Source organism: Oenanthe melanoleuca, chromosome 14 (assembly GCF_029582105.1).
Source record: "Oenanthe melanoleuca isolate GR-GAL-2019-014 chromosome 14, OMel1.0, whole genome shotgun sequence".
In the NCBI taxonomy this organism is placed as follows: domain Eukaryota; kingdom Metazoa; phylum Chordata; class Aves; order Passeriformes; family Muscicapidae; genus Oenanthe; species Oenanthe melanoleuca.
The window spans coordinates 418,081-441,469 of record NC_079348.1 but is presented as its reverse complement, the minus strand read 5'-3'; the positions used below and the strand labels follow the sequence as shown (position 1 = coordinate 441,469).

At 58.6% G+C, this 23,389-nt stretch overlaps 1 protein-coding gene across 1 annotated transcript in view; it reads left to right on the top strand.

Annotated features, from left to right (window-relative positions):
* HS3ST4 (heparan sulfate-glucosamine 3-sulfotransferase 4) overlaps positions 1–22,604 on the top strand; it is a 58,533-nt gene extending 35,929 nt beyond the window's left edge. Inside the window, exon 2 of the mRNA XM_056503232.1 lies at positions 18,738–22,604. Within this exon, the coding sequence (XP_056359207.1) occupies positions 18,738–19,374 (637 nt within the window). The 3' untranslated portion in view covers positions 19,375–22,604. The remainder of the gene's footprint in view (positions 1–18,737) is intronic.
* Positions 22,605–23,389: the final 785 nt, after the last annotated feature.

The window sequence follows — 23,389 nt, the reverse complement described above, 5'->3', positions numbered from 1 at the left end:
GTTCATTGCACTGGAGCTCCTGTACCAGCTCCAGGCTCTGTGCAGGGGTGTTTGGGCAGCTGAGTGGCTGCTGCTGGTCCCTCACCCCAGCACAGGTCCTGCCTGCCCCGTGCCCTGCTGGGCTGCTTCCCTCCACAGCTGCAGGGCCTCAGGAGCTGCAGCCCAGCACTGCTGCTGGCTGGACCCTCTCCCAGGCTGTGCAGATGGGCAGGTGACATCCTGGGGACCGTGGGGCCCCTTTGCCACCCTCCTGCTCCTGCTGATGCTGTCCCTGCACTGTGCAGGACCCACAGCTGTGATGGGACCAGGACAGCTCCAGCCACGCTGCAGTTCTGAACTTCACCCTTCAAGCATTTATTCCTAAGAAACTAATTGTCACCTCTGTGCCAGGCTCTGGAATTTCTCCTGCCAAATCCTGCCTGCATCCCTTTGATACAGAGGCCAAAGCTGTGGAAGTGCCAGCTAAGCCCCAAGTTTTGATCAGAATTTGCAGAAGCTCAGTTTCCAAATCCAGAAAGAGTTTGTGGGGTGCCCAGTCCCTGACCTGCCCGGCCCGAGGTGCCTGGGGCAGGGCAGAGGTGACGTTTGGTGGCCCCAGGTCACAGCCAGGGTGGCAGAGCAGGGCTCCCCCTCCCCTCAAGGCTCCTTGGCCAGGGTCGGGGTGGGGATGGTCCTGCCTTGTCCCCAGGGCAGCCGGGGGGCAGGGGGTGCCCAGGGCTCCCAGGGGTGCCCAGGGCTGCAGCAGCCCAGCCCTGTCCCGGGCAGGGGGATGTCCCTGGGCAGGGACAGCTGGCTCCAGCAGCAAGAACTTAATTAGTGCCTGAGGCCTCCCTCCGTGGCAGCTGCACACAGGAGCTGTGGGGACAGGAGAAGTTCTCCAGCAGAACAAGCAGTGAGGCTGTGGGCTGGCAGAGCTCCTCCAGAGCTGGAACCTTCTCACAGGACGGCAGCCAAGAGCTGCTGGCAGCTCCAGGCAGCCCAGCTCAGCCCGGCTGCTCCATCCTCTGCATAAATTACCTCGGGGCTCTCAGCTCAACAAAGGGCCCTGAAATAATTCTGCATTTTAATAAAGTCAGTTCTGGTGCCACTGTCGTCCTTCCAGAAGGAGAATTTGCATTTCCTTCTGCCAGCTCTCCCCACACAGCCCCTGGCACCAGGGCTGAGCTCCCACCAAGGACCGTGTTGGATTTTGTTCCTTAATCACTGTGACACCAGAACCAGAGCAGAGCTGCCCAAAGCCCCAGACTGAGAGCACTCAGTGTCTCCAGGGCCCTGCATGTGTCTGGAAAGCAGTGCTGCCCAGAGCACTCCTGCCAGAGCCCTGCATGTCCTCGTGTCCCTGCATCCCCTGGCACAGAGCCCTGGGGCAGCTCGCACCCGTGGATCTGAGAGCTGGGGCAGGAGTGCTGCCTGCACTGCTGCCTGCACTGCTGCAATCACAGCCTCCAGCCTGTCCAATTACTGCCAGCTAATGATGATTAATGTACAATTAAGGGCCTCCAAAGGGTAGTGTGTCTGTTAAATAAATATTGATTTTTCATTTGTGGCCACAGATATATTGCCCCAGTTATGGGAAGCACTGCAGGAGCAAAGCTGGGCTCTCCCAGACAGACTCCCCACAGTACCTGAGCTCACAGGGTATTGGGGCTGCCACAGCCCTGAGCTCACAGGGTATTGGGGCTGTCACTAACCTGAGCTCACAGGGTTATTGGGGCTGCCACAGCCCTGAGCTCACAGGGTATTGGGGCTGCCACAAACCTGAGCTCACAGGGTTATTGGGGCTGCCACAGCCCTGAGCTCACAGGGTTATTGGGGCTGTCACAAACCTGAGCTCACAGGGTTATTGGGGCTGTCACAAACCTGAGCTCACAGGGTTATTGGGGCTGTCACAAACCTGAGCTCACAGGGTATTGGGGCTGCCACAGCCCTGAGCTCACAGGGTATTGGGGCTGCAGACAGGGCACTGGGCTGGTGCCACCCCAGGGCTGGTGTCACCCCAGGCAGGGGACAGGGCTCATGTCACCCCAGGGCTGGTGTCACCCCTGGGGAGGGGACAGGGCTGGTGCCACCCCAGGCAGGTGTCACCCCAGAGCCTGGACAAGGATCCTGTCTCGGGGTGTTTCATGCTCCTGCCTGTTCCCGTTTTCTGGCTCCCTCCACCCCCGTTTCTGGGGCTCAGCAGGCTCTGCAGGTGTGGCACTCTCCCTTCTCACCCATTCACAGATGAGGTGCAGGCACATCCCAGCCAGCTCCAGCCCGTCCCGGGGCTGCCCTGCTCCTTTTGCCCAGCCCAGCCCAGCCCCTGCTCCCTCCCTCCCTTCCCTGTGCGTGCAGCCTCACCAGCAGAACTCTCTGGCTTCTCTCTTATCTGAGGCATGTGTTGGGAGCGCTGCTTTTGTTCCAAATGAACACGTTGCTTCATTCAGAAGTGCAGTTTCTGTTTTTGAATCAGCAGAGCTGTTTATGCTCACAGTGTCCATAAAACTGTTATTTTAGTCCTGACACTGATGCTTATGAATAGAATTTAGATCTCATTCAGCAGAACGTTAGCTGTAGCTATTTGGCTCCTTGTTAAAGCATTAATTTTTATTGAGACCACATTGCCAAGCAGCTCCTTCTGCATCCTGCAGCAACCAAGTGCCTGGAAGGGGAGAGCTGGGCAGGAGCAGCACTGTGAGCAGTGAGGGTGATGTGGGAGCTCCCAGCTGGCCAGGTGAGCAGGACAGGTGAGCAGGACAGGGCAGGTGAGAGCAGGACAGGTGAGCAGGACAGGTGGGCAGGGCAGGACAGGTGAGCAGGGCAGGTGAGCAGGCAGGTGTGAGCAGGGCAGGTGAGCAGGACAGGTGAGCAGGACAGGTGGGCAGGGCAGGACAGGTGAGCAGGCAGGTGAGCAGGACAGGTGGGAGCTGGCCAGGTGAGCAGGCAAGGTGAGCAGGACAGGGCAGATGAGCAGGGCAGGTGGGAACAGGACAGGTGAGCAGGACAGGTGGGAGCAGGGCAGGTGAGCAGGACAGGACAGGTGAGCAGGCAGGTGAGAGCAGGGCAGGTGAGAACAGGACAGGGCAGGGCAGGTGAGCAGGACAGGACAGGTGAGCAGGCAGGTGAGAGCAGGGCAGGTGAGCAGAGCAGGTGAGCAGGGCAGGGCAGGTGGGAACAGGACAGGTGAGCAGGACAGGTGAGCAGGGCAGGTGAGCAGGACAGGTGAGCAGGACAGGTGGGAACAGGACAGGTGAGCAGGACAGGTGAGCAGGGCAGGTGAGCAGGGCAGGTGGGAGCAGGGCAGGTGGGCAGGCAGGTGAGCAGGGCAGGTGGGAGCAGGACAGGTGAGCAGGGCAGGGCAGGTGAGCAGGCAGGTGAGAGCAGGACAGGTGAGCAGGACAGGTGGGAGCAGGGCAGGTGAGAGCAGGGCAGGTGAGCAGGGCAGGTGAGCAGGACAGGTGAGCAGGGCAGGTGAGAGCAGGACAGGTGAGCAGGGCAGGACAGGTGAGCAGGCAGGTGAGCAGGCAGGTGAGAGCAGGGCAGGTGAGCAGGACAGGTGAGAGCAGGGCAGGTGAGCAGGACAGGTGACAGGACAGGTGAGCAGGCAGGTGAGCAGGACAGGTGACAGGACAGGTGAGCAGGCAGGTGAGCAGGACAGGTGAGCAGGACAGGTGAGCAGGCAGGTGAGAGCAGGGCAGGTGAGCAGGACAGGACAGGTGAGCAGGGCAGGTGAGAGCAGGGCAGGTGAGCAGGACAGGTGACAGGACAGGTGAGCAGGGCAGGTGAGCAGGACAGGTGAGCAGGACAGGTGAGAGCAGGGCAGGTGAGCAGGGCCCCACGCCCAGGGGATGCTGGGGTGCTGCAGGTGTCAGGGCTGACACAGCAGTGCTGCTGGATGTTCTGCTGCCAATTAGCTCTCCTATGTATTTATTGCACCTTTTTGCTCCAAGCAAGCTGTTAAATGTCAGAAACACTTTAGCATTTTAGCAGAAAGATAATTTTTAATAGATTCCACCTACAAAAAGGAGCTGACTGGCAGAATATTAAACTCAGGGAGATTTATTTTTACTCCATGCCTCCAAACAGCTTGATGCCACCCTTCTCCATGGCTCCTTGCTGATTAATGCTGCTGCCTCTTGCCTGTCCCCCTCACTTGGTGCTGTGCAGCTGTGCTCTCTCACATCCCATTAACCCTGGCTGCAGCAGGGATACCTGGCCAAAGCAGAGAATTAGCCCTTGTAATTAGGAGTGTAAACATCTCCCACTGCCTGCTGGCATCCACACCTCCTTCCCTGCCTGCCCCGGGTGCTGTTAGGGCAGGATCCCCCCAGACAGGCTGTTCCTGGCACCAGCTTCCCACACACCAGCCTTCAACAATGTCCAGGTGGAGAAGCACTTAAAGCCCAAATCAAACCTGGAGTAGCTCTGCTTCTTAGGGGCTAAGGGGGTGTTCTGTCAGTGCTGGGTAAGTGCCCTGGCAGCTGCTGGGGCTCTGGTGAGACTTTCCTCTCCCTTGGCAGAGCTGAGGGATGCCTGGGTCCGTGGCTGGCACTGACCACAGTAAATCCTGGTGATGTTTGTACCTGGGCACTGTGGGTGGCACTGACCAGCAATCCTGTCCTGGTGATGTTTGTACCTGGGCACTGTGGGTGGCACTGACCAGCAATCCTGTCCTGGTGATGTTTGTACCTGGGTCTGTGGCTGGCACTGACCACAATCCTGTCCTGGTGATGTTTGTACCTGGGTGCTCTGGCTGGCACTGACCACAATCATGTCCTGGTGATGTTTGTACCTGGGCACTGTGGGTGGCACTGGCCACAATCCTGTCCTGGTGATGTTTGTACCTGGGCACTGTGGGTGGCACTGACCAGCAATCCTGTCCTGGTGATGTTTGTACCTGGGCACTGTGGGTGGCACTGACCAGCAATCCTGTCCTGGTGATGTTTGTACCTGGGTCTGTGGCTGGCACTGACCACAATCCTGTCCTGGTGATGTTTGTACCTGGGTGCTCTGGCTGGCACTGACCACAATCATGTCCTGGTGATGTTTGTACCTGGGCACTGTGGGTGGCACTGGCCACAATCCTGTCCTGGTGATGTTTGTACCTGGGTCTGTGGGTGGCACTCGTCACAGTCATGTCCTGGTGATGTTTGTACCTGGGTGCTCTGGCTGGCACTCGCCACAATCCTGTCCTGGTGATGTTTGTACCTGGGTGCTCTGGCTGGCACTCGCCACAATCCTGTCCTGGTGATGTTTGTACCTGGGTCTGTGGGTGGCACTCGTCACAGTCATGTCCTGGTGATGTTTGTACCTGGATGCTCTGGCTGGCACTCGCCACAATCCTGTCCTGGTGATGTTTGTACCTGGGTGCTGTGGGTGGCACTGGCCACAATCCTGTCCTGGTGATGTTTGTACCTGGGTGCTGTGGCTGGCACTCGCCACAATCCTGTCCTGGTGATGTTTGTACCTGGGTCTGTGGCTGGTGGCACAGCACCAGCCCAGGTGATGCCTGAGTGCTGCAGGGATGTCCCCTGCCACCTCTGCCTGTGCCTGTGTCACTCTGCTCTCAGTGTGAGCAGTGACTCCCTAGTGCTGGATGCAGCAATTGGCTCATTGCTCATCATACAGAAAATTCAGGTGACTTTATTTGTTTCTCAGTGATATAATGAACTGTTTTGAGTGATGTTAGATTTAATGGCTAGATCAATATGTGTATTTAGTGTTAGCCTTTATTTTAGCACTAAGTGACATAGATAAGCAGACTTAGAGAGTGTTAATTGGTTTGTGTTTAGCATTTACACTAATCAGACTGTGCAGTGCTGCCCAGAGCTCTTCAACACCAGTAATTCTGTTTATCCAAACCAGGAACTGTTTACTCTATTGACTGGAGTGGCAGTGGGCTGGTTTTGCCTCACTGGGATGTTGCACCAGGTGTGTGAATTAGCAGAGAGCCCAGGCTAAGCCTGCCTGGTGGGTGGGGAAGGGGGCTGAGCAAAGCCTGGCAGGGCTGGGCTGTGCTGCCAAGGACCAGTGAGGGGCTGGGAGCTGGGGCTCGTGGCTGAGATTTGGGGTTCATGGCTGTGCTTTGGGGTTCATGGCTCAGATTTGCGGCTCCTGGCTGAGGTTTGGGGCTCCTGGCTGAGGTTTGGGGTTCATGGCTCAGATTTGGGGCTCATGGCTGTGATTTGGGGCTCATGGCTAAGGTTTGGGGCTCATGGCTCAGATTTGGGGCTCCTGGCTAAGGTTTGGGGCTCATGGCTGAGGTTTGGGGTTCATGGCTGGCACACTGGGGCTGTCCTGCCCAGGGAGGGAGCTCCCAGCCTGCTGGGCCCTGTGGATGTGCCAGGACCCTCCTGTGCAGTTGTGGTGCCTGGCCTGGGCTCACATCCCTCCTGTGCTGGCAGGAGCCCAGCAGGGCACCCCAGGACCAGCAGTGGCACACAGCATGGCTGCCTTCAAAATGCCTTGAAAATTGCCTCACCACTGCTCTGCTCCCATCACCTGGCTGCTTTTATTAGAGCTGGTTTTGGATCATTGAATTTTTATCTAAACATTCACTTCCCAGCTGGGCTCTTGGAGAGCTCTGGCTCCCTGACAGTGGAGCTGCCTGCAGGATGTGCATGGCCCTGCTGAGCCATCCCTGCCCTGGGCAGTCCCTGGCCCTGCTGAGCCATCCCTGCCCTGGGCAGTCCCTGGCCCTGCTGAGCCATCCCTGGCCCTGCTGAGCCATCCCTGGGCAGTCCCTGGGCAGTCCCTGGCAGTCCCTGGCAGTCCCTGGGCAGTCCCTGGCTCCCTTTGCTCTGGCCCTGGCTCCCTTTGCTCTGGCCTGGCTCCCTTTGCTCTGGCCTGGCTCTTGAGGCAGGTGTGTCACCTGTGGCAGCCCAGCAGGTTTGCTGTGGCTGAGGGAGGCTGGAGGTGCCCAGGCTGCTCCTGCTTGGGCTGTGCTGGGAGGCACAGCAGGGCGAGTTCCCTTTTGTTCTGCTGAGTGCTGTGTTACTGACTGGGCTGGGGTGACATTAAATCCCATGTGAGGGCTCAGGGCTGGCTCTGGGCTCTGGCAGGAAACCCTGTTTGTCTGCACTGGCTGTGTGATCCGAGTCAGAATGAGGATCATAAATCCTGATTATTCTCTGTCTCAGCTGCTTTGAACCAAATGCCTTGGACAGGGATATAGTTCCCACCTCGCTGCAAACTGCAAAAACCTGATTAAATGTACAAACTGATATCAATAGCTGATATCAGTTTAATGTACAAACTGATATCAATAGCACTCTGTCTCTGTTAATGCCCAGCTGTCAGAGTTTGGGAGAGGCTCCTGCCTGGGTGAGCTCTGTCCCAGCCCAGAGCAGCTTCCTGGGGGTTCAGGGCAGCTTTTCCCACTCTTCTTTATTTTGGTACTTGGTTCCTGCAGTTCTGGCTGTTATTATGGTGTGTCAATTACAGGTGGCATCTCTGATTCTGATTGCACTTTGCTTACAATTAAGCATCCTATAGAAAAATGGAAATGCTGGCTCATTAACATAGTGTAATAATAAGGTAAACCATTCAATTACAGAGGAAAACCACTTTGAATAATAAGGATATTGTATGCCTAAAAGACATTCAGATGCCAGTGTATTACCATTCTTGCATACATAATAAATGAACTTAAACCCCAACATAATCAGCAGAAGCAATAATAAATATCTGTGCCCTGGCAGCCTGGCTGGCACCAGTCCCTGCAGGGCAGAGGGGCAGCCCTGGGGTGGAATGGCCGGGTCTGGGATCTGGGGGGTCCCTGCAGCTGCTCTGGGAGGTGCCTTGGCCCTGCAGGACCTGCCTGTGCTGGGGCTGCCGTGGGTCCCACAGGCGTGGGGAGAGCAGAGAGGGGCTGGCACTGCTGTGCATTGCTGCCCTGCAGGACCTGCCAGGCATGGGGAGGGCAGAGAGGGGCTGGCACTGCTGTGCATTGCTGCCCTGCAGGACCTGCCATGCACTGAGAGGAGCAGAGAGGGGCTGGCACTGCTGTGCCTTGGCCCTGCAGGACCTGCCAGGCATGGGGAGGGCAGAGAGGGGCTGGCACTGCTGTGCATTGCTGCCCTGCAGGACCTGCCATGCACTGAGAGGAGCAGAGAGGGGCTGGCACTGCTGTGCCTTGGCCCTGCAGGACCTGCCAGGCGTGGGGGGAGCAGAGAGGGGCTGGCACTGCTGTGCCTTGGCCCTGCAGGAAGCCCTGGGCTCTGCTGCTGCAGACTCTGTGCACTGCAGCTGCACAGGGCAGTTTGTGCCTTGGCCCTCAGGGGCTGCAGCTGGGAGGATCGTGCCTCCCTGGCTCTCTGGAGGGGTGTGGAGCTGGCCTGGCTGCCCCGGGAGCTGCGGAGAGCCCGTCCCTCCCCAGTGCCCTGCAGCTGCTGCTGCAGCCCCCGGGCTTGCACAGCCCCACCTGTGGCAGCAGGTGTCTGCAGGTGTCTGTCTGCAGGTGTCTGCAGGTGAGGGGAGCACGGGGTCACCTCCAGGGCACCCCCTTTCTGTGCTGGGGCTCCGGGGCTGCCGTGGTTTCCTGCCCAGCCTCCCTGTGCCGTCCCTGTGCTGGAGGGCACAGTCCCCCTCCCAGAGGGATTGCTGCAGTTCTCAGCCCGTTCAGTGTCGCTGCTCCATAACAATTCCCAGCCTTTTAGCTGTTGATGGCTTACCTATTACTCTGGCACTGCTTAGGATAAGACCCAGATACAGCTGAAGAATGGAATTTATTTACTCTTTTCCCTGAAAAGCTTTTAGTATGATACAGCTGTGGTGCTCTCACTTAGGCAGCCATTACTGCCAGGGTGCTTTCCTGGTAGAATTAAATGTTCCCGAAGATGAACGAGGGCTCCTCGGGATGTGCAGCTCCAAACCATCTATTTTAATATTTTACTTCCCAGGCCTTCTTTGGGAAGGGCCCATCCCATCTTTGGGAAGCTGGAGGGGTTTGACCCTGATCAGTGTTGGGTGTGAGCTGCACAGAGCTCTCCCACATCCGACTGGCAGTTCCAGGAACCAGAGCCTGCAGTGCCAGCAGCATCTCTTATTGACAGTCTGGAACCTTCCACAGACATCACTTAGCAACAGCCAGGGCAGGGCTGGGTGGGAGCACCTGCACAGGGTCCGGGGCTCCTGCTGCTCTGCCTGGGGCAGGAGGAGCTCGGTGGGGCTGGGGGCTCGTCCTGCTGCGTGCTGGGGCTGAGCCCCCGGGAAGGGAAGGGAAGGGAAGGGAAGGGAAGGGAAGGGAAGGGAAGGGAAGGGAAGGGAAGGGAAGGGAAGGGAAGGGAAGGGAAGGGAAGGGAAGGGAAGGGAAGGGAAGGGAAGGGAAGGGAAGGGAAGGGAAGGGAAGGGAAGGGAAGGGGTGTGATGTGCACTGGGTTTCCCCACGTTTCAGAGGTTTCTGTCTGCACACATTGCATGTGCATTGGCGTTTTGTGTAGCTCTGCCCCAGAGCTGAGCACTGGCGTGGGGCAGGCAGAAAACAGTGGAAATGAGTGAACTGGCCCCGAGAGGACTTGAACTCCTGTGTTGGAGGGAAATCTGGACTGGGAGCCAGGCGAGCTGGACTCGAACATCCTCGGTAAGCGGAGGCAGAACTCGCCCCTGCAGCCCTGCCATCCTCATTCCAGGGCTCTGCTGTAACTGTGACTAACACAGTAATTAAATCTGGTCGGTGACACTGAGAGATTCCCAGTGAATGGGATCATGGTGCTTCTGTAGAGAATGGTAGTGAGATTTTGTCAAAATAATTTTGACAGCAGAGAGGTTAGAAATACACATTTCCAGCCTTTTTTACAACCTGTGCCATGGCTGACTGCTGACCAACAATAAATCTTGCACTAAAATTGGAGAGACTGGGCCAAATTTATCCCTGGTCAAACAATTCTCCAGGGAGTGCACATCTCCATCCACAGAGCTGAGGTTCCTTTGCACAGCCAAAGCCAAGTGCTGCTGAGGGCTGTTTGTGCCAGCTGGGCAGGTGTGTGCTGCCACAGGTGTGCCCTGGGCCACCACAGGTGTGCCCTGGGCCACCACAGGTGTGCTCTGGGCTGCCACAGGTGTGCTCTGGGCTGCCCCAGGTGTGCCCTGCACTGCACAGGTGTGCCCTGGGCTGACACAGGTGTGCCCTGCCCTGCCCCAGGTGTGCCCTGGGCTGACACAGGTGTGCCCTGCACTGCACAGGTGTGCCCTGCACTGCCCCAGGTGTGCCCTGCACTGCCACAGGTGTGCCCTGCCCTGCACAGGTGTGCCCTGCACTGCACAGGTGTGCCCTGGGCTGACACAGGTGTGCCCTGGGCTGCCCCAGGTGTGCCCTGCACTGCCCCAGGTGTGCCCTGGGCTGACACAGGTGTGCCCTGCCCTGCCCCAGGTGTGCCCTGCCCTGCCCCAGGTGTGCCCTGTGCTCCCAGCCTTGCCAGGAGCTCCCCAGCTGGAGGATCCAGGATGTCCCAGTCCATCCCACAGCTGGGGAGGGCCAGGGGTCCCCAGCAGGAGCTGCTGGAAGCAGCTCAGGCACTTCCCCATCAGGAGCCCCTCAGCACTGACTGAGCTGTCCAGTTTGTGTGAGCTGTGCACCAGCACAAGGGATTTCAGCACAGGGCAGCAGCCACGTCCCTGAGGAGATCCTCTTGAGCAAAGAACAGAAGAAAGCAAGATTCAGCATTAGGATGATAATTTCAGATTACATTGTGCAAGTATCAACAGTCTGTACTGACGAGGGCCTTGGGGAGCACAGTGCTCACAGCTCTCCCTGCCAGCCTGATCACTGAGGGCTGCTTTTAATTGCAGCTGGATGGATCTAACCTTGTGATGTCTGTTCACAGAGCATTGCCAGATTAATAGAGGTTCCATAGTTGCTTCTGCTAAAAGACTTTAATGGATCAGCTTAGTACTCTGCTCCATGATTATAGCATCCCTACCCACCTATCATGCCTGAGCCAGATGGTCCCAGTGAAATCAGAGCATATTTATATTTTTGTCTGCTACTCAGCCACCTGCCCACTGGTTTTGTTGCATAGTGGTGGGAGGAGAGGAGACTCCAAAGTGCCCCCGTCCCTTTCCCTGGCCCCGTGTCTGCCCCATCTCCTCAAGGACCCCGGGGAGGCACAGAGGGGCTGCTTCCCCTTGGGGCGAGTTCCGAGGAGCTTGCCCAGCTCTCTGGAGGGGGCCACACTCCTGGGCATCGGCGTGGCCGACCCTGGCAAAGCCCGAGATGCTGCCCGGGGGCTGGGGCAGTTCTGGCGGCAGTGAGAGCCATCAGGCAGCCCCAGCGCTAGAGAGATCTTGAGCAGTGCCTATAAAACCTTTGAATCCTTGACAGAATCAATAGCGGCTTCTCAGGAGTAACTTCTTATCCAGGCAAACCTAAGCACATGCCAATGAGCCATTAAAGATTTTGCATTTTGTGGAGACACAGAAGCCCTTTCATTGTGCGTGTTGGGCTCTGGGCCGGGCGATATTGTGAGAAATCACATTAGAAACAGACGGTGCTCCGAAGGCATTTCCTGGGCTGGGGGTGGCGAGAAGTGTCCCTGAGCCCCCGGGCTGCGGGGCCGAGCCCTGGATTGCGGCGGGAGCAGCGCCAGCCCTGGCAGGACAGGGGACAGGGGACAGGAGCTGTGCTCGGGACAGGGGACAGGAGCTGTGCTCGGGACAGGGACAGGGACAGGAGCTGTGCCCGGGACAGGGGACAGGAGCTGTGCCCGGGACAGGGGACAGGGGACAGGAGCTGTGCTCGGGACAGGGGACAGGGACAGGGACAGGAGCTGTGCCCAGGACAGGGGACAGGGACAGGAGCTGTGCCCGGGACAGGGGACAGGAGCTGTGCTCGGGACAGGGGACAGGGACAGGAGCTGTGCCCGGGACAGGGACAGGGACAGGAGCTGTGCCCAGGACAGGGGACAGGGATAGGGACAGGGACAGGAGCTGTGCCCGGGACAGGGACAGGGGACAGGAGCTGTGCTCGGGACAGGGGACAGGGACAGGGACAGGAGCTGTGCTCGGGACAGGGACAGGGGACAGGGACAGGAGCTGTGCTCGGGACAGGGACAGGGACAGGAGCTGTGCCCCGGACAGGAGGTGCTGCGGGAGCAGCAGCCAGCCCTGGCAGGGCAGGACAGGGGACAGGGACAGAAGCTGTGCCCGGGACAGGGACAGGGACAGGAGCTGTGCCCGGGACAGGGACAGGGGACAGGGGACAGGAGCTGTGCCCGGGACAGGGGACAGGAGCTGTGCCCGGGACAGGGGACAGGGACGGGGACAGGAGCTGTGCCCCGGACAGGAGGTGCTGCGGGGGGCACCAGGTTCAGCCGCGGCCCCGAGCCGTGCCCCCGGGCGGGGCGGTGGCCACCGGGGTGGCCGCAGTGGCCCCGCCGCTCCGAGGCCTTGGCTCCCGCCCCGATCCCGCATCGCGGTTGCCATGGCAGCTCCGAGCCCCGCTCGGCGATCGGATCAGCTCCCAGCTGGGGAACGGCGGCATCACCTGCGTCGGCATGGCAACGGCAGCGCCGCATCCGCCGGCAGGGCGGGCGGATGGAGGGATGGAGGGATGGATGGATGGAGGATGGATGGATGGATGGATGAGGGATGGATGGAGGGATGGATGATGAATGGATGATGGATGGATGGAGGGATGGATGGGTGATGGATGGATGGATGGATGGATGGATGGATGATGGATGGATGATGGATGGATGGATGAATGGATGGATGGAGGGATGGATGGGTGATGGATGGAGGGATGGATGGAGGGATGGATGGAGGGATGGATGGATGGATGGACAGATGGATGATGGATGGATGATGGATGGATGGATGGATGGATGGATGGATACATGGATAAACAGACGAACACACGGATGGACAGATGGACGGACGGACACATGGACAGACGGACACACAGACAGACACACGGCTCCGGGCAGCCCCGGCAGGAGGGCTGGCCCTGCTGACCGATGGAAGGACAGACAGACACATGGACAGACGGACACACACAGAGACACACGGCTCCAGGCAGCCCCGGCAGAAGGGCTGGCCCTGCTGACTGATGGAAGGACAGGTGGACGGACGGACACATGGACAGACGGACACACAGACAGACGGACGGCTCCCGGCAGGAGGGCTGGCCCTGCTGAGCGATGGAAGGACAGACAGACACATGGACAGACGGACGCCCTGACGCGCTCCCGAGCCTGTCCCCGCTCCTGCCGCCCTGGGATCCCGCTCCAGCTGCACAGAGCAAGGACCTGGCCTGGCAGCCCAGGCTTTGGGAACTGGGGAAAGGGAAGTTCCTTGTCTCGGAGAGGGAAACCTGCGGTGCAGGCAGCCGCTCGTTTGGGGTTCCCAGCCCTGCAGAAACAGAACACGAGTCCCAGGGTGGCTCACCCCCTCCCCCCAGCCACCAGGTTCCTAACACTGAACCCTTCCAGCGAGTCTCCTGGGGATGGCTGCTGTTCCTTTGGCCCCAGTCTGAGCTGGCACTTTTCTGGAAGGGCTTTCTCATTTGCCTTTAGTGGTTTTTAACAGACATATGTGAGCTGTTTGAATTAGAGCAGTGTGAATCTATTAGGCAGCGACAGATGCAAGTTTTGTGTCTCTTATTAGAAGGGATTGGCTTCTGAGGTTTAGTGATGTGCAAAGGATTGGACTTTGGAGAGATTAAAATTATTTTCAGCGTTAAGCACAATATTTCTGAGCTAATGCACTCACTCTTGAATATAGATTCACAGACCGAAAAGATTATAAAACGTTAAACCTATGTAAATTCAGCTGTAAATTTATGTTTGAACAAATTCAACAAGAGATTTGACTCGGGGGCTTATAGCAAATGGGTTCTGCTTTTAATGCTCACTGCAGGCTCAGATGCAATGCCGCTCTCCCCTTCAAAGTCCCACGCCTGCTGAATTACTGGCAGGTCACAGCTGACAGCTCAAGCAATTATACCAGAATGTGTTAATAATAAAAAGGAAAGGGATTCATGTTTGTCTTTTCAGAAGACAAAAGCAGCTGTTTGCTCCACCCCGAGGAGCAGCAGAGAGGAGCTCTGGGGGCAGGTGACACTTGCAGCACCTGGCCATTTCCTCCTTCCATGGCAGCCGTGCAAATCCTTGTCCTCCTCTGCGATTCCCCAAGCCCTGGGAGTTGCTACGAACTTTTTTCTCTTCTTGAGAACATGAAAATACAGTTAACAAAGACTCCTTTTGAGTGGGATTGCAGGAAACCTGCAACATCGTGAACAAGCTGCCTACACAGAGATAAATGACAGCTGTGACTGAAGGAATAAACAAGATAATCTGGATTTAAATAAACCACAAGGGGATTTTGGCAACATGCAAATTCGCGAATTTATAAAATGTATCCTTTGAAAATAAAGAGCTTGTTTGAAGCCTGCAGTTAAGAGCAATTACTGCAGCACATTTTCCCAATGAGGGCTTAGAGCTGGCCCCTGCTCCAGCTGTGCTGCCCGCGGTGGCACAGGGCACAGAGCTCAGGGTGGGGGCACAGAGCAGCCCAGCCCTCCTCATCCTCGGGCACAGCACTGGGGAACAGCACAGGAGAGAAAGAGCAGAGCCAGGAGTGCTCAGTGATGTACACGGATCGTGTGCCTGCAGGATGGGGTCACTCCTGGCCCCAGGGGCACAGCACAGCCCAGATGTGGCTGGTGGCACAGGCAGGGTCACTCCTGGCCCCAAGGGCACAGCACAGCCCAGATGTGGCTGTAGCACAGGCAGGGTCACTCCTGGCCCCAGGGGCACAGCACAGCCCAGATGTGGCTGGTGGCACAGGCAGGGTCACTCCTGGCCCCAAGGGCACAGCACAGCCCAGATGTGGCTGTAGCACAGGCAGGGTCACTCCTGGCCGCAGGGGCACAGCCCAGCTGTGGCTGTAGCACAGGCAGGGTCACTCCTGGCCCCAGGGGCACAGCCCAGCTGTGGCTGGTAGCACAGGCAGGGTCACTCCTGGCCCCAGGGGCACAGCACAGCCCAGCTGTGGCACTGCCCAGGGCGGTGATGCTGCCCCCACAGCACAGGGATATTCCTGTCTATAAGGGAGCTCAGGGTTTGTTCCTGCCTGTGCCAGCAGAGTTCCTGGCTCTGCACTGCTGCCCTTGCTCCTTCCCAGGTGAGCAGTGATGGGGAGAGAAGAGGTGCAGGGGGGCAGCAGAGCCAGGAGCAGACGTGTCCCATTGCAGCACATCAGGGCAGTCACTCCATGGCTGTGCAGCCAGGCTGGCCCAAAATGACACCAGCAGTGCAGGAGAGCCCAGGTGTACTCCAGGTGAGCAAAGCCCAGGTGTGCTGCAGGGGAGCAAAGCCCAGGTGTACTCCAGGGGAGCAAAGCCCAGGTGTGCTGCAGGGGAGCAAAGCCCAGGTGTACTCCAGGGGAGCAAAGCCCAGGTGTGCTGCAGGGGAGTCCAGCCCAGGTGTGCTGCAGGGGAGTCCAGCCCAGGTGTACTCCAGGGGAGCAAAGCCCAGGTGTGCTGCAGGGGGTCCAGCCCAGCCCAGGCTGCTCTGCAGGAGCAGGGTGAGGAGCCTGGCCATGCCTGCACACACAGCACTGTTAGAATTCCATCAGCACACACTCAATTAGGGCAGAGCACTCAGCTGGCAGCAGCTCTGAAGGTTAACTGCTCTGAGCAGCACTCCTGCTGTGCCAGGGGCTCCTTGCTGCAGCTCTAACACCCTGTTATGCAGCAGCAGGAGCTGTGTGCTGTGTGCTCTCTGTGCCTGCAGCAGTCCCTGTGCAGGCTCCTGGCCCAGGCTGCAGCTCCAGCCTCCTCACCTGCACAGGGCAGCACAGGGAGCACAGCAGGGTTTGGGATAAAGCCTTTCTCTGGGCATGTCCCAGAGCCACAGCTGTTCTGGGCTCTGCAAGGCCAGGGTGTTTTGAGGACACACTGTGGCTTCCAGCTTTACACTTAAAACTGTTCAGCAAAAGCTTCTCCTCCTCTTTTCCCTGATCACTGCTTCCCCATTTTCTCTCCTCAGGACCAGCCCTTCCATCCATTTGTCTTTATTGTGCATGGAGTTAAACACAGTCCTTAAATGTGGCAACACTTCCAGGTTATTAGCTCTGCAGTTCCTTGGCCCCTGTGTGTTGTGCTAACACCCTCTGAAGGGGCAGCAGCAATGAAGGTGTTTGCTCATGCTGCTTTCATGAAGGTGTGTTTGCTTTGTACAAACCAAGCCCAATGCCCCGGGGAGGGGACACCATGGTGGCTCCTGTCCTGCTGCAGGTGGCTCTCTGCCCATCTCCCCTCCCAGCTGGTGTCCCTGGGCTGCAGGGAGGGCACAGAGCAGCGCTGCCTCAGCACCTTCTGCTCCTCCAGCCCTGCAGGGCAGCACTGGGCACCCAAAGGCTCCTCTCTGCTCGTGCTGGGATGTGCACTGCCACAACAGCTGCTTCCTTCCACAGGGCTGGTAAATCTGGCTGCTGGGTTCCCCAGGGAAGCTGGTCTGTAATTCTGCAGCTTCTGCAGTCCCCAAGTGCTCCCATTCCTCTACATCTGTTCAGGGTTTTCTTTAAAGAATAACTACCTCAGGATGCATTGTTCTGACTAATCCTTGCTCCCTTTGTGTCACTGCTACTCAAGTGGCTGATGCAAGGCATGGATGAAGCACCAGAGTGCTCTGGGCAGAAGATAGGCTTGCATTCCCTTGTCATTGGGAAGCAGCTCCAGCAGGAGCTGATCCAAGGGATGGAGGGCTCCCCACAGAGCCTGGCCCTGCAGCCACACTGCTGGTGCTCAGACAGACACTGAGCCACAGGAAGGGCACTGGCAGCCCTGTGGCAGCACCAAGCCAGGCTCACTCCTGCCTTGGCAGGGGACCCCTCCCGCCCCCAGAAGCAGAACAAGGCTGGTGGGCTGGATGGCAGCAGCAGTGAATGCACAAATGGCAGGGTGCTGAGGGCAGCTGTCTCTAGCAGTGACACGAGGTGACACTGGCAGCACATCCACCAGGCTGTGCCTGTCACCTGCTGCTGCTCCAGGCTCCAGCTGTGTTATCCCAGAATGGCTCTTCCTGGGCCCAGCAGTCTGAGTCAGCAGCACCGTGCTGTGGCTGCCCAAGGTGCTCTCACAGAGCCTGTTCAGGCCTGTTCACGTTATTTCCTCACCATATGGTTGTACTAAAAATAGCTGCAATACAAAGGGATAATCCTGCAAGGCCGTGGGCATCTCCATCCCCCATGTCTGACCAGGGATCTGCCCAGTGCCCTGAGTGCTTCCCTGGGACAGCCACCCTACTCCTGTCCTTGGCTTCCCTGGGGCAGCCACCCTGCTCCTGTCCTTGGCTTCCCTGGGACAGCCACCCTGCTCCTGTGCTTGGCTTCCCTGGGACAGCCACCCTGCTCCTGTGCTTGGCTTCCCTGGGGCAGCCACCCCACTCCTGTCCTTGGCCTTTCTGGGGCAGCCACCCCACTCCTGTCCTTGGCTTCCCTGGGACAGCCACCCTGCTCCTGTGCTTGGCTTCCCTGGGGCAGCCACCCCACTCCTGTCCTTGGCCTTTCTGGGGCAGCCACCCTCTCCTGTCCTTGGCTTTCTTGGGCAGCCACCCTCTCCTGTCCTTGGCTTCCCTGGGACAGCCACCCTGCTCCTGTGCTTGGCTTCCCTGGGGCAGCCACCCCACTCCTGTCCTTGGCCTTTCTGGGGCAGCCACCCTCTCCTGTCCTTGGCTTTCTTGGGCAGCCACCCTCTCCTGTCCTTGGCTTTCCTGGGGCAGCCACCCTGCTCCTGTGCTTGGCCTTTCTGGGGCAGCCACCCTGCTCCTGTCCTTGGCTTCCCTGGGACAGCCACCCTGCTCCTGTGCTTGGCCTTTCTGGGACAGCCACCCTCTCCTGTCCTTGGCACTGTGGCAGGGGCTGCCCAGGTGTGGCAGGGGCTGCCCAGGTGGGTGCAGGTGAGTGTGGGCAGCACAGCAGGCAGGTCCCTGGGGTGGCACAGCCTCCAGCCCCGGTGCCACCTGGCAGCACAGGTGTGAACAAGGCTGTGATGCTCCTGCAGGGGACATCTCGTGGGTCCCTTCAGCTCATTCTGGGTTCTGTGATCACCCTCTGGCTGGCTGTGATAATCCTGAACTGGTGGTGCTGGGACAAGAATTTACCTCTTCATTTTCTTAGACATAACTGCTATCTCACTGCAGTTTCATTTTACAATACAGTAATATGCTATCCAGGAACATCTTGCTACGTGCTAATTTATCCAGTAGGCAAATTCCTTTTGGCTAATAAAAGTGCTTGCACAGGAAGCTCAACACCCAGCAGCAATTAATTATTGACAGAGCATGTGAATTAGAGATAAAAGAAAAGTCATTCTTTCTCACACACAAGATAGTAAATAAATTTAATTATTGTACTAGAAGCAAGGGATCTTATTCAGTATTAAGTTTTATTAGTGGAGACATTTAAAAGCGTGTCATCATAACAAAGGTCCTGTGTAATCCGAGCTCGGGAGTGAATGGGCTTAATTGAGCAAGCGAGCAGATGGCTCTGAGCAGGCAGGTACTGTGCAGCTTCCTGCCAATTAGCTGAGCTCTGCCTGCACCTAGGGCTAATTGGCTGCACTGTGTGGCACCAGGGTTGGCTTTGCAGTTCGGGTGCCCGTGGCCAGGGGCTCAGAAAAGCAAAGGCAGAAAGATTTGGGTCAGGGGGTGACACAAGGTGACACGGGGTGACACATCCCTCCTGCTGCCTGTCCCAGCCACAGCTGCACAGGTGCCCCCCCTGCCTGCCCCCTCTGACCTCCCCTGTGTTTCTGGCAGGAATGTGATGCCCAGGACCCTGGAGGGGCAGATCACCATGGAGAAGACCCCCAGCTACTTCGTGACAGCCGAGGCGCCGCGGCGCATCCACAGCATGGCCAAGGACACCAAGCTGATCGTGGTGGTGCGGGACCCCGTCACCAGGGCCATCTCTGACTACACCCAGACCCTCTCCAAAAAGCCAGAGATCCCCACCTTCGAGGTGCTGGCCTTCAAGAACCGGACCCTGGGGCTGATCGACGCCTCGTGGAGCGCCATCCGCATCGGGCTGTACGCCCTGCACCTGGAGAACTGGCTGCAGTACTTCCCCCTGTCCCAGATCCTGATTGTCAGCGGGGAGAGGCTCATCACAGACCCTGCAGGGGAGATGGCCAAGGTCCAGGACTTCCTGGGCCTCAAGAGGATTGTGACAGAGAAGCATTTTTATTTTAATAAAACCAAGGGGTTTCCCTGTCTAAAGAAGCCAGAGGACAGCAGTGCTCCCCGCTGTCTGGGCAAGTCCAAGGGTCGAACTCACCCCAAAATAGACCCAGACGTCATCCACAGACTGAGGAAGTTTTACAAACCCTTCAATGTCATGTTTTACCAAATGACAGGCCAGGATTTCCAGTGGGAGCAGGAAGAAAGCGATAAGTAGAACCACGAAATCAGGAAAAAATCTTTTTTGTTTTTGGGATGTGCATCATCGTTTGAGACCCAAAACTCTCCTGGGCCAGCTGTGTGTGTTGTGGCTCTTGTGTTGTCAGGGCTGCAGCAGAAGTGGCCCCACGTGTCCAGTCTGGAGCTGTGCTGCTCTGTCACCTCGGGCTGTCCCCAGGTGACACGGGGTCAGGGGGAGCAGGGGGAGCAGGGCCTGGGGCACTCGGTGTCCAGGTGTCACTGTGTGTCCCCAGGCAGGCAGCACCAGACCTGCCACAGAGAGCTGGGGCTCCCAAAACCCAGCACCAGGACAAGCCCACAGATGGGATTTCTCCTGCCCTGCACTTTAGTTCTGCCCGAACAGCAGCATCAGATCTGGTCAATCCAGGCCCTGTGCACTCACAGGCACTCTGGTCTTTGTGTGTGGAAGGAATAAAGCCAGTTATGCTGCACAGGAACTACGTACAGGAACTTCATTTGCACCAAACCTTTCAATTACTTCTTGCACTAAAACTAGAATTTTCCAAGTGCCACCTGGCCTCAATTCTCCTCTGAGTGATGGGTGCACCTCCACTGTTGGGAGAGAGTTGTTCCTTCTCTGCTGAGATCAGAGCTGGAAGCTCTGCCCCTGGAAGCTGAGGGAACATTCCAGCTGCCCAGGAGTGAGCCAGGCTCCCTGCCAGCCAGGCTGCCCTGGCACAGCTGCCCGTGGCCCTGCAGCAGCTCTGGGCTGTGCTTCTCCTGCTTTGGAGCAGTGGCAGCCAGGGCTGGCTGCAGGGCTCTGGGACCCTGCCCTGCCTTTCCTTTGCACCTTGAAATGAATCCCTGCTGCTGGCTGGGACAGCTGGGCTGCAGAGCAGGGAACAGCCTTCATCTCACTCCAGAATTGCAAAGGAGCTGTTCATTCCAGGCAAGCACTGCCCAAGCACAGAACCTGGGCTTTCTGCTGGAAATGACCAAATCTGCAAATCCTGTAAGAGCTGTAGAATAAACCCATATCCTCACTCGATCCCCCAGTGTCACAGGAGCTGTTTGCTGGCCCAGCAGAAACAGGAGCAGCACTTTCCCACAGCTGCCCAGTTCCACCTCCCCTGCTCAGGAGCCCAGGCAGGGGCAGCCAAGGTGAAATGCAGAGCTGCTGCAAGGGTCCCTCACAGGGAGATGTCTCAGGCACTCAGACACTGCTGAGCTCTCTGGGCTGGGCTGCCTCCAGCTTGGGCTGCAGCCCTGAGACCCCTCCCGTGGGGCTGCAGGACCAGGGCTGGGCTCTGGCTGGGGCAAGGAGCTTTCCCCATCTCCAGCTGGGTGCAATCACTGCTGCATTGCCTGGGGCCAGCTGAGCCTGCCCGGGGCCCCAGGGCCTGCTGTGGCTCACAGGCCATGGAATGGAGCCTTGGATGGGTGAGGAGAGCTGAGGCCACCTGCAGCATTTACTGCTGGGCACTGCCAGGTCCCTCGGGCATCTCAGCAGCCTGGGCAGATCTGAAACAGCTCCTGCCACTGCACAGTCCTCACAAACCCACCAAATTACTACAGGAATACTGGAAGTATACCAGGATGATCCTAGAGTGTTTCAAAGTTAATAAAATGTCAGCACAGGTCCTACACCAAACCTGTTGTTGCATAACTTGGTGCAAGATGCTGGATGGAGAAGCAGGGGCTCCAGGCCCAGGGTTCCCTCCAGGGGGATGTCTGAGGGCTCTGCCCATCTCCAGTGCTGCTCCCAGGGTGGTGCTGGGCTGGCAGCTGGGGCTGCTGGCTGTGGCTGCTGGCCCAGGGGCTCAGTCCTGGCTCCTGGCCCAGGGCTCAGCTCTGGCTCCTGGCCCAGGGGCTCAGTCCTGGCTCCTGGCCCAGGGCTCAGCTCTGGCTCCTGGCCCAGGGGCTCAGTCCTGGCTCCTGGCCCAGGGGCTCAGCTCTGGCTCCTGGCCCAGGGGCTCAGTCCTGGCTCCTGGCCCAGGGCTCAGCTCTGGCTCCTGGCCCAGGGGCTCAGTCCTGGCTCCTGGCCCAGGGCTCAGCTCTGGCTCCTGGCCCAGGGGCTCAGCTCTGGCTCCTGGCCCAGGGCTCAGCTCTGGCTCCTGGCCCAGGGGCTCAGCTCTGGCTCCTGGCCCAGGGCTCAGCTCTGGCTCCTGGCCCAGGGGCTCATCTCTGGCTCCTGGCCCAAGGGCTCAGTCCTGGCTCCTGGCCCAGGGCTCATGTCTGGCTCCTGGCCCAGGGGCTCAGCTCTGGCTCCTGGCCCAGGGGCTCAGCTCTGGCTCCTGGCCCAGGGGCTCAGTCCTGGCTCCTGGCCCAGGGCTCAGCTCTGGCTCCTGGCCCAGGGCTCATGTCTGGCTCCTGGCCCAGGGGCTCAGCTCTGGCTCCTGGCCCAGGGCTCAGCTCTGGCTCCTGGCCCAGGGGCTCAGTCCTGGCTCCTGGCCCAGGGGCTCAGTCCTGGCTCCTGGCCCAGGGGCTCAGCTCTGGCTCCTGGCCCAGGGGCTCAGCTCTGGCTGCTGGCCCAGGGCTCATGTCTGGCTCCTGGCTCTGGCTGTCTGGGACTCTGTGCCCCTCTGCCTGCCCCCTACACTCACTCCCGTTGTTTCTGCCATATGTTCAGAGTTTATTTTTGATACCAGATGCCATTGCCAGCTCAGCAGGAGCTGGGGCTGCCCGTGGGAGAGGAGACCCTGCAAGGACGCTCAGCCCTCAGCAGGGTGGGACAGGAGCCTCAGCCCCAGCCCTGTGCCCAGGGGCAGCTGTGGTGCTGCCAGCCCTGCAGAGCAAGGGGCAGGGACACCCAGGCACCCTGGGGCACGAGGGTTGGGCTGGGGTGCTGTTGTTTTGCTTTCTTCTTTGGAAATGCCCCCATGAATGCCCCACTGCAGCTGGGGCTGGTTGGGGGGTGTTTTCTATCTGGCCAGAGAGAGGCCTGCCAAATGAGAGTCAGGTTAATAACACTTTTTTAAAAAAACCTATTCAAATGTCAGCATTAGAATACACAGGAAATTGAATTTTGTATTTGGTTTCAATTAGCAAAGCATAAATTATATTTAATTTTCTACACAGGCTGAGTGATTCATTGTTCTGGAAACGCTGGTACTCTGGTTCAGAGGCTGGAAATGCAGAGTGGCTCTGTCTGAACCTTGCTGTCTGTCAGTGCCTCCAGTGCTGTGTCCGTCGGTGTCTGTACTGAGCCATGTGTCCTGAGCTGAACCCTGCCCCCGGCACCCACAATAAATCATTGTAGCAGCTGCACTCTCGGCTCCGTTTCTCTCGGCCCCCAGCAGCACCAGCCCGGGAATCCACAGCAGGAGCCCCACAGGACAGAGCTGGCCAGGGGCTGGGACAGAGCTGACCAGGGGCTGGGACAGTGCTGGCCAGGGGCTGGGACAGAGCTGGCCAAGGGCTGGGACAGTGCTGGCCAAGGGCTGGGACAGAGCCAAGGGCTGGGACAGTGCTGGCCAGGGGCTGGGACAGAGCTGGCCAAGGGCAGGGACAGAGCTGGCCAGGGGCTGGGACAGTGCTGGCCAAAGGCTGGGACAGAGCTGGCCAAAGGCTGGGACAGTGCTGGCCAGGGGCTGGGACAGTGCTGGCCAAAGGCTGGGACAGAGCTGGCCAAAGGCTGGGACAGTGCTGGCCAAAGGCTGGGACAGTTCTGGCCAAAGGCTGGGACAGTGCTGGCCAAAGGCTGGGACAGAGCTGGCCAAAGGCTGGGACAGAGCTGGCCAAGGGCTGGGACAGAGCTGGCCAAGGGCTGGGACAGTGCTGGCCAAAGGCTGGGACAGAGCTGGCCAAGGGCTGGGACAGAGCTGGCCAAGGGCTGGGACAGAGCTGGCCAGGGGCTGGGACAGTGCTGGCCAAAGGCTGGGACAGAGCTGGCCAAGGGCAGGGACAAAGCTGGCCAAGGGCTGGGACAGAGCTGGCCAAGGGCTGGGACAAAGCTGGCCAAGGGCTGGGACAGAGCTGGCCAGGGGCTGGGACAGAGCTGGCCAGGGGCTGGGATAGAGCTGGCCAGGGGCTGGGACAGAGCTGGCCAAGGG